We start from the raw sequence: 11105 nt of genomic DNA, 5'->3' as shown, positions 1-11105 counted from the left end.
GCACCACAATTATGCTTGCACAATCCCAATCCCAATTAGGAATAATACTAATTTTAGAATAGGTACGTAATGAGATCTTTATTTCAGGAATAACTATTTTTATGTTCACTTATATTCTAGAATAAGAGTATAATAATTACTGTAATATAAAGTGAAAGAAAATATTTTTTTTATTTTTTATAAAATTATCATGAATACCTTTTGATTTGATATAATATAAGCAGATAAGATTGATAGTAAGAATAAATTACTAATTGGATTAGTATAAAATATAAGATATAATTTTGATGAATAATATTTGTATTTTAGAATAAGATTATTATGATATTTAGCCGTTATTTTATAGTAAAATATATTTCAGAATAAAAAATATATATTATTTTTAAAGCGCAACCGGGGCTATGCTAACTAGATATGGTACGTAAATTTAGCTCCTTGTTGGATAAGGGATCGCGTCACGTACTAAGGCTCATCCGACAATGGGTTGGTCCACTCCATGCCTACCGATTAATTAACAAATCATAATTAATTAAAGAACTAATCATGCACGCAAGGACTTTAATTATTCCATCTAATAATTAGATTCCAAGTAAGTTGAGTGTGCCTACCAGTGGAGGAGAGTGATGTTATATTCTGCATGGTTGTAGACCTCGACGGCATCGCCCTTTCGAGCGATGATGGTCGGACCGGGAAACTCCCGGCGACAAAGCCTAGTGTAAGGATCTTCTTTTATCTTCCAAAAACCATGATAACTTTATAAATTAAGTTGATAACCTTAATATACCTACCACAGAGTTAACGATGAATGATGGGTCTTTGCCCAAACTGGGCAGCCAAAATCTCCATCACAGTAGAAGAACAAGTAGTGAAAACTGGAACATGAAAAAGATTGAGAAGAAAACTCTATTCTTTATGAATGAATGTATAGGAGTTTCTATAGAAAAAACGTACAGGATGGTGAAAAAACTCTCTGATATATAATCTCCTTATCTAGCAGGTGATGAGCTGTGCCAAACTCTCTAATATATTTCCTTGTTCAGCAGGTGCATGGCCATGCATTGATTGAGCCCATATTAATGATGGGTGATGTCGAGGTGTCTGTGGGTGGTAGTGACCTTCGAGATTATGTGAGGGACCTCTTTGAATAGTGGAATAAGAAGATCAAGAAAAAGGAAGGAAGACAGTGGTGGAAATATGGTATAGCTTTAGTTGGAGAGGAATAGATTGGAAGGTTGTTCTCTTGTGCTGGAGAGGTGATCAAAGGCAGGACTCCAAAGACAAAAGTGCGAAAGCTGCTTGTTGGGATGAGGACTGAGCAAATGTATTGGTTTTTTTTCTTTTTTTTGCTTCTGTTTTGTGTCAAAAACAAAACTATTGTGTATGTTGTTTTCGAACCAAGTAGAAAAACAGGATAAAATATGAACTATTAATATTACATTTATTGATTGATACAGTCATCAGTTGGACTTTTACAACTCATGAACAAACAAAGAAATAAGTAATGAGTTACAAGTCAAAGTGGGACGATCGATCGAATCAACTCTTCAACTTTCTGACCAGGACTGGGGAGCTAGCACTTCTCTCTCCATCCATTGGATTTTTCTATGTAAACTTCTCACCATAGGTTGGTAAAAGACCAACATCAGTGTCCCTATCCAACTTGCTCATCGTTATTCTCCAGTTAACTTCGTCCACATTTCCTTAGAGAGAGTACTATTAGGTTCTACTATATAATCAGTTCACATTTATTATTTACTTATTTAGTTCTTTTAACATGGAGGCATATCTGAGGGAGGAGGAAGGAGCTTTGCTTCTGGAGTCTTTCCATTCTTCACTATGAACACAGTGTCCATTCCCCAGACGAGATGGCGATCCAAGTGGCAATGCATGAACCAAACACCTAACCATGAAAAAAGGAACAAAAGATTAAAGAATGAATCCTCATGTTTATTATACTGTAAACCTCGTTTTCTAATTTCACTCCTATATATTTTCAACAAACTACCGAAATAAGTGCCCTGAACCACAATATATTTGTTATTGAATTTTCATAGAACAATTAGGTAGGATATTTTCTATGATTTAATAAGAAAAATGCGGGTAAAATTAAAAATAGTGTGTATACTAAAATAGTATAGAGTGTAGAGGTGTCAAAATAATAAACTCAGCTCACAAAATTATTTATTAATATTATATATATATTATATATAAGTATATCTATAACTATTAGATATTTGATTCAAAGAGATGCTTGATAGGATTGGCTTAAAAATAACATAATTTTAGGTTTAGGCTCGGCTCGGTATGAAAATAGGTTTACTTCAAGCTCCGCTTAGACTTGATTTGGCTCATCTTAAGCTGATGTGCCATCAGATGTATGCTAACACATTTCATGATTAGAAATCGGTTACTATTGCTACGTTATGGCACATCCTAGCGCTCTTGAATTCAAAGTGAACCATGGAATTAATTATACAATTATACCATAAAAGAGATTCTACTAAATATATAGTCCACCATTAAATAATAATAAAATGAATGAATCAAAGAATCGAAAACTCACCAGGATTGGTTGTCCTGAACCGAATCGCCGTCCACCCACTCTTGGGCAGCCCCACTGTGTTCTGGTACGGCGGATCCACCAAATTATATCCCAAGATGTCCTTCTCCTCCTCGAAATTCCCCTCCCCGCGGCCGACCACGTAGAAGCTCTGCCCATGCAAGTGCATGGGGTGGTTCTCCCCGGCCAAAATATTCGTCCCCTGGAACACCACCTCCACGCTCGTGTTATACTCCAAAACCTTCACCTCCGTCGCCTTCCTCGTAAAGGACAACATCGGCGGGAGGTTATCTCCGGTGAAGTTGAAGTAGAACGGCGGCTTGTTCGGAAAGTTATCCCCGTAGATGCCGCCGATCATGTGGTAGTACGCCTCCAGGATGTCGATCGCCGGGTTCTGGAAGCTCACGTTGTTCAGGCTCGCCGCCAGGCGATTCCCGTTGGGTCCAAAGCAGGAGTTGTTAGGGCAGCCGATCAAGTTCACGGATACCGTTATAATCATCCGCTCGTCGACGGTGGTGGGGACGTCGACTGGGTGGTCCTTGCTCGCAAGCGAGCGGAGCCCGGCGGTGAACCTATTGGCCGCATCGTTGTCGTCGGAAGCAGGTAAGAGAGGGAGTGAAGGAGGTATAGAGTAGTTCGAATTGGAGTCGGAGGCGTATTCTAACACGGCAGTGGTGGTGGTGTTGTCGAAGGGGAGGCCGGCGGCGCTCGAGTACGATCTCGCCGCCATGTAGTAGTTGTTAGGTTCTTGATTCGCTTCGAGGAGGAGGTCCATGGTTTGGCCCGGGGTGATCATGATGTAGTCGGTGGTGAAGGGCTTGGTGTAGCTCGCGTCGGTGCCGACGACGGTGAGGCGGTGGCCGGCGACGGCGAAGAAAAGCTCGTTGTTGATGGCGGCGTTGATGACGCGGAGGAGGTAGGTCTTGCCACGGTGGACGAGGGCTCTGAACGTGCCTTCTTGGGAACACGGATAGAGGTCCCCGGGCTGGCCGTTGATCGTGTAGGCATCGGAGAGATTCGCGTCGGCGCCGGTCCGGAGGGCGTCGGCGAGGACTTGGCTGACGTTGGCAATCCACCATTCTCCTGCCGTGATTAATAATGTTAGGAAAAGTAAAAGTAATATTTGTGAATTGAACCTTCCTTATTTAAATGTTTCTTCTATATGTTTCTCTCTAAATTAGAGATTAAATTCAGTCAACATAGATTTCAAACTCCTAACTCACAGGTTTAAATGCCCTTTCTTTAATATTATAATTAGCCTACTGACTTAAACCTATATAAAATAATATACTTATTGCACTCTCTCCTTTGGTCATTTTTCTTCTTCTTATAGACTATTATAGCGGGAATAACCATCATAGAGTATAGAGTATACGTACCAAGAATGATGGGGATCTCCTTGTAGGGCTTAGGATAAGGGAAGGTTGTGCCACGCCTAGGGTGCACCACAATCGCGCCATGAACAGTTGCACGATCCCAATCACTATGTGCATGCCACCAAATGGTGCCTTCCTCCTCGGTGAACAGGATTCTGTACGTAAAGTTAGCTCCTGGTTGGATAGGGCATTGCGTCACGTACTCAGGTCCATCCGACCATGGGTTCCTCGGTTGGTCCACTCCATGCCTACCAAGTAGTTAGCAAATCATATTTAATTAAAGAACTAATCATGCACGCAAGAGGACTTTAATGATTCCACGTAATAATTAGAGATCAAGAAAGTTGTGTATACCAGTGGAGGGTGATGTTATATTCTGCTTGGTTGCAGACCTTGACGATGACGGTATCGCCCTTCCGAGCATGGATGGTCGGCCCGGGGAACTCGCCGTTCACCGTCAGGATGTTCTTCGTCTGACAAAGCCTAGTGTAAGGAGTTTCTTTTATCTGCAAACGAACCATGATGACTTGTAGTTGATAACATAATTACATTTCCTAATTTTATAGGACTTAGATGATAAGATATAGATATACTTACCACAAAGGTACGGTGATGAGTCTTTGCCCAAACTGGGCTACCAAGAACACCACAAAGTAGAAGAACAAGTAATGGGAGCTGCACCATGGAGATCTTGTAACTAAGAATGCTCATTGGAATAAAGGAAGGAGGAGATAAACTTGTAACCAATATTTGATGCCTGCCTCTTTAGGTATTTATAGAGGCATGAAACGAAATAGTTGATGACTAGTCCACCCAAAAACACTGACATCTTCCTAAGTTTCTTCCACACGCGGTAACCTTAGACAAATTTGTCACTTGCATGCATGCATGGATATGTTTCTTATTGCATGACGTTCGTCGTTGTCATTAAGATTTCCTTGAGCTTTGGCATTTATTTGGAGAAGTCCAAAGGTTTAATTAGCTACCAAGCAAGCTTATCTCTATATCCTGAGTTTTGACACTTTCAACTAGGGAATAGTCATAAAAGCGATTCAATTCAAATGTTTTCTTGTCAAATTAGCAAGGCCGGCATAGAATTAGCCTGAGGCGAATGGATTTATTTGGGGTAGGTTATGTTTTGGTTAATGAAATTAAGAAAAGAAAATCAAATTTGTACAACGAGATATAATGTCTACAAGGATATTATAATGCTCTTAGCTAAGAAGTCATGTCATCCAATTGAACTAATTTAGGCGTCACGAATATACTATACTGTTCTTAGTTAAAAAAGCAACGTCATCTAATATAAAAGGACATATTTTGATGCTCATGAAAGAGGATTTAAGCAAAAAGATTTGAGTCTATGTGAGTATTTTATGTGTTTCTTCTAATTCTTTCCAAGTGATTTCTTTTAAGCATCAAAATATCCATATTCGTCGCTTATATATTTTGATACGCTCATTTTTGTACTTTCATCTTCTCCAAACAAAAGTGGTATCAGAGTTGCTGATTGCTGTTTAATTTCTCTCTTTTTAATTATTGCTTAAATCCACCAAATTATTATCTAATCTAATCCGTGTGTCCCAGTTCTGTTGCAAAATATCTTTCAGCATGCATCCGAATTGAAGTATTTTTATCTAAGGACATGCTCTTCTCAATGAGATACGTAGAGAGAGAGAGAAGCAATAAAATGTCTAAGTATAATCATGAAAAAAACATTGAGAAGAGTAGAAGTGGTTTTCTAAAGAAAAGGATGAAAAGAATAAATAAAACTTACTTGGAATCCTGGTGGGGAATGCTTTTCCAAAGAGTTCAAATTGGATTCGCCAAAGGAAACACAAAAAGGGAAGCAATCCAATTCCGAGTTGACAAAGCAGTCTACCAAACAAACTTTAGGACTTGTTATCCAAGATTAAAGAAATATAAGAGAGAACATTTATCGTCAAATTCTTCAAACTATTTTTAAGTAGAGTTTTGCACAGTTTATTAAAGTAGCTCATGTTATATAATCACAGCGTATTTATTATTCTTCTTAGAATATCACATAAAAGTTTGTGTGCATCTTTTCTGTTAATTTTCAGCTGCATCACTTTAGATCCAATAAATAACATAGCATTAATAAATATGAACTTTTAAAGACCTACTTTAACTAGTAGTGTAATTATTTTTTCAAGTTCACACTGTAGAAAATGATCAGATTTCTTTGTCTCCCTAACGTCAAATTTTTGGCCTCAACTTAATCTGTCAAAATCGATGGACTTTTCTTAGAACACTAGATTGGGGACCATAAACTATGCTTTCTATCTATAATTTTGCTTACTTGTATCTGTCTTCTATTCTTAGTAGCAGTTATTGAATGAAAAAAAGGAAGAGACATATAATCTGAAAGGAATCCTACACTAGTAACAAAACTACAGAAGGGCAAAAATTTGGTAGGATTTGATATGTTTGAAAAGAATGGAGATTGCATCTAGAAGTAGAAACTTTCAGAGACTGCAAACGTAAACTTCTTTTACAAGTCTTATAATCACTGGAAGCCTTGTCAATTCTTCGAAAGAGCAAGTTGGTACCCCTTTTCGTTTACTCGTTCTTTAGTCGTAGGAAAGAAATATCCACCTAGTAAATTATCCATTAGTCTTCTTAGATAATCTGTCATTTATTTTCCAAGGTCCAAGTCAGAGCTTGGGTGAATTCATGTGAATGCCTTGATAGTTGATACCCAATGACAGACTTGCGTAACTTTGATGGGGATGGTTATGTATATACTATAGGCCATAAGCTTGTCGTCAATCATTTTATTAATAATTTGGCATCTGACTATTGTGTAAATTGTTTTGGAATCTACTTGTAAAACTGGATGAAAGAATTATTATAGATTGAAGTCGATAATGGATACGGGGATGGGTAAAATGACACACAAAATATATATTAGGGCATATGCCATAGGCGATGGTATAGCTAGTAGAGGGCCCAACACTAGCTGTTCCATTATAACCCAGGGTGTAATCGAGCAGAGCTCTAATCAATATTGAAATGAATATGATTTCAAGCATAATTATCGAATTAAGTTTGAGTTGAAATAATTTTAATTTGAGATAATTTTGAGCTAGTTTTGAACTCGAGCCTAAACGAGCCGATTAATAAGCAATTTGGAGCTTGAATCAATTCAAACCTAAATCGAGCCTAATTAAGCTTGAATAAAGCCCAGTACAATGGTGAAAGAATAAAAAACTTATATAGTAATACTATGGATCTTTAGATTATGATCTAAAGATTTGCAGTAGTCATATATGTTCTTTAGGACTTATTAAACACAGCTCGAGATGATTATTTGGTCTGACCTGCCTAAGCTCGATCTAAGCTCAGTTTGGACATGGCCCAACCTGAGCCCAAGATGATAGTGGGCAGCATGGGCTAAGCCGTTGCCCGTCCGATCCAACCCGAAAGCCCGATTTGCTACGCCCGTCTATGGCTTGACCCGTTATACATGCCTATTCCCATGGTTTTTTAATCCCACATCGAATATTTAGATATTAATATATAAGATATTTTTATGAAAGATAACGAACATATCTTCTTAGGGGTTAATTATGCTTGACCTAATAAAATATAAGATTTTTTAAATTCAACCCGTTATGTTAGGCCCATTACGTCTAAACCAAGCTCGATATCCAATGGGTTAGTGGTCAGCAACGGGCTACAATATTCTAGTTTAGCTCGAACTCGGCTTGAGTAATTAGTGGATCAGGCCATAAACAAATATTTTAGTCCTATCCTCCTCATGATCACCTCTAAACGAAGCTTGATCAATTAATTCCAAACCTCTTCCATATTCAATTGGTGCTCCTTAAGCTTTAGATGAATGAAAAGGTTTTGATCTCTGACTCTAATGCTTTGTTCACATATGGAATAAAGGTTCAAATAGGAATATCATTTTTTATTTATTATTAAAAAAATACAGGATTTATTGTAAGAATAATTATTTTTATGTAAATAAGGGTACAATAATTATTTTCAAAATAAATGATATAAAGTAAAGGTAAAGAAGAAAAATTATTAAAATATCCTTTGATTTCATATAAAATATGTTGGTATAATAAATGAAGTATAAAATACTATACTCTATGTATGAAATGTTTGGGTGTAGGCGCTAAGTATGTAATGCTATGGTGCAGATTCTAGGTGTGCAATATTAAGGTGTTCAGTATGCAAAGCTAGAGTGATAGGTATACAAAGTAAGGACGCGAGTGGTACTATGCAATGCTAAAGCATGGCTGTTAGATGTGCAATGGTAGGGTGTGCTTGCTACGTGTGTAATGGTAGGGCGTGAACGCTATATGTGCAATGGTAGGACGATAGCAATGTAATGCTATTAGATATGCAATGCTAAGATGGTATTTATACTATTATGAATAACTATGTATGCAATGCCTTAGTAGCAAGTAGTAGTGATGCAATACTTTCGCAATGATAGAGAACTGGCCACTAGTAGGTTTGCGTTGCTTCATATTTCGTCGGTACATATGTAATGACTATATACAAAAATATATTTTTTAAATATTAATATATTCTACATTCGACAATAATAAAATTTTATTCTATGTAGAAAGTATATTTTTATTTTATTTTAAAACATGAGATTGTTAATAATATTAAAATATTTACACTTTCGTGTATATATATATATATAAAGAAAGAAATATTTGATTGTTGTTAATACATAGTTTAAATATAAATGTATTATTTTATCTTTGAATAAATATTCAATTTGATGACATATTTACTATGTCCTACTAAATAATATTATTAGGCAATTTTATAATATATATACTTAATTTTAAGAATTTACTATCAAAATAAAATTTAATTAAATATTTGAAGATATTAACTAGATATGTATGGTAAATCGATAGATATAATAGGGTTAGATATATTTTACTCTCCTGTTTTTATACCCAAAATCACTTTACCCTTATATACTTTAAAAAGTCTCAAATTAGTCTCTACTAAAGTGAGACGGTTAATTCTGTGAAAGTAAATAGAGCATGCTCAAATGACAAAAATACTTCGTCATGTTTATTAGGCAAAATAGATGTGTTTTTTATCTGATTTTCTTTAACTCTTATTCGTCTTCTTGCTAGAGGTGATCTAACTACTAAATTTCATAAAAATCTAAGTTTAATAATATTTACTATAGAGTTAGCACAATCTAGAAAATAGAAGAAGAATACATCTGGGTATTCTTTGAATAGTGAAATAGTTATAAAAGAGGGGAATGACATTTTTATCCATAGAAAAAGAAATGGAGGCAATTCAACCGACCATTTAATTTTTGAAAATTTGAAGTATAGGGGGGCAAAATAATTTTAGGCATAAGTATAGGAGGGTAAATGTATTTAACTCAAAACAATAAAATAGGAAGAATTTACAATAAAAACATAAAATGGGGGCGAAAGTGCAACCTCAAATAGTTTGATTTCCCAACTCTTCGCACGATTTTTATTTTCTTGGGTTAAATATATTTTACGCCCTGTACTTATGACTAAAATTATTTTACTCTTTTGTACTTCAAAAAATTTCAAACTAGTTTGTATTTACGACTAATGTGACACTGTTAGATTTTCTGTCTAATTAATATGGGGTGCCCAAATAATTTCAAAAACTGAATGGCATCCTCACTTCCCTCTTTTTCTAGTTTTTATGGACAAAATGTCCTTCCCCTCTTATATAAGCTCAATTTTCTTCTCTTGCTTTCTTGGCCTCTTTCTAATCTCAAAAACCCTAGTTAGAGAAGAAGATAAAGTTGCCCAAATAAAAAACTTAGATCAAAACCCCATTGATTTTGTCTAATAAACTGGCGAGGTATTTAAGTCATTTGGTCACACGCCGTTAATTTAGATAGAACATCTAATAATATTACTTTAGTCATAAGTACACAGACTAGTTTGTAACTTTTTAAAATATATGATAAAGTGATTCTAGGTATAAGCATATGAAGTAAAAATGTATTTAACTATATTTTGTTCATTGAGATTAGGGTGTAAACGAGCCGAGCTTAAGTGAGCTGGGGCTAGCTCGGCTCAGCTCGACACCAATATTTTCTCGACTCGAGCTCGAGACGAGCTAGAAAAAGTTAGCTCAACTCGGCTAGACTCAAGCTCAAGAAAAATTGAGCTTGGGTTGTTAACCCGAATCTAAGTCGGTGATCTTGACCTCACCGATAGCCCTGGCATCTAAGTCGGTGATGTTGTATACATAAAGTGTCCAAAAAGTAGATGGATATAATCAATGACATCTACAAAAAAGAGAAGATGACTACTCAATTGTCTCACATTAGAGGTGGCTACAGCAGGCAGTAGCTGTGTAGCATGGAATGACTTTAGTAGTGGGAGCAGAGATCTACCAAAACTTAGGAAAAAAAGAAGAAAAATAAGAGGATAACAAAATAAAACCTAAGTTGGTGGCGATAGAGAAAGTTAAGGGATCCACTGTCCATGAGTTGGAGGATGAGGCAATAGGCCGAATGGGGGCAAGGAAGTCTATGTGGAACGATAAAAGGGGAGTCAGTGCGGCAATGAATGATAGAGGGGGAGGTGGTGCGGTAGTGAATGACGAAGGGGGAGTCGGTGCCGCATCGAATGATGGAAGGGGAGTTGGTGTGGAGGAGGATCTTAAGAGAGGCAACGTCATAATTGTTGGAAGAGGAGGGGGAGTTGAGAAGCTTGAGGGCATAGATGGAGCCATGGAAGAGGGGAAGTCCGCCAAGATGAGAAGTGGGGTGGGTGGGAATTGGGAAGGAAATAATCAATTATTTATATATAGTTTAAAAGCTACAGCATTCGAGCCCTGATTGAGTCGAGCTCGAGGAAGCTGAATCTAGCTCGACTCAACTCGATAGTTCTTTCAAGCTTAATAAATGAGCGGAGCAGGTGAGCCCACTTGGATTTTTTATTTTTTTTTGACAGCCCTAGTTGTGAGATAATATCCTGATAAGGTATAGTTCAAGTAACAGCCACATAACCCTTCAAAAAAAAATAAAAAATAAAAAATAACAGCCACATAACTTGGAAAAAAAAGAAGGAAAAAGAGAACCACATAACGTAACTTGCTATTCACCAAAGAGACGGCTGAAAAAAGACGAAGATAAAGAGTAGAAATAAAATCCGGAA

The 11105-nt window shown here is 36.7% G+C and overlaps 1 protein-coding gene across 1 annotated transcript; it reads right to left on the bottom strand.

The window, feature by feature from the left end:
• Positions 1-1412: 1412 nt before the first annotated feature.
• LOC140770475 (putative laccase-9) lies at positions 1413-4681 on the bottom strand. Its single transcript, XM_073111686.1, has 5 exons — positions 4534-4681; positions 4291-4442; positions 3940-4184; positions 2564-3643; positions 1413-1900 (listed from the first exon to the last, which is right to left on the bottom strand). The coding sequence occupies exons 1-5, from the start codon at positions 4645-4647 to the stop codon at positions 1770-1772; spliced, it is 1722 nt and encodes a 573-aa protein (XP_072967787.1). The 5' UTR covers positions 4648-4681; the 3' UTR covers positions 1413-1769.
• Positions 4682-11105: the final 6424 nt, after the last annotated feature.

Source organism: Typha angustifolia, chromosome 11, assembly GCF_048772165.1.
Source record: "Typha angustifolia cultivar Huaian chromosome 11, ASM4877216v1, whole genome shotgun sequence".
In the NCBI taxonomy this organism is placed as follows: Eukaryota; Viridiplantae; Streptophyta; class Magnoliopsida; order Poales; family Typhaceae; genus Typha; species Typha angustifolia.
The sequence above is the reverse complement of the archived record's forward strand: the minus strand, read 5'-3'. Positions and strand labels throughout refer to the sequence as shown.

What these genes read in the sequence shown, in the direction of transcription:
- LOC140770475 (XM_073111686.1), bottom strand. Translation starts at nt 4,647, where the DNA reads ATGAGCATTCTTAGTTACAAGATCTCCATGGTGCAGCTCCCATTACTT. An exon ending in TATAACATCACCCTCCACTG is followed by an intron (nt 4,185 to 4,290) that starts GTATACACAACT and finishes ACTACTTGGTAG; the next exon opens with GCATGGAGTGGACCAACCGA. An exon ending in GGAGATCCCCATCATTCTTG is followed by an intron (nt 3,644 to 3,939) that starts GTACGTATACTC and finishes TAATCACGGCAG; the next exon opens with GAGAATGGTGGATTGCCAAC.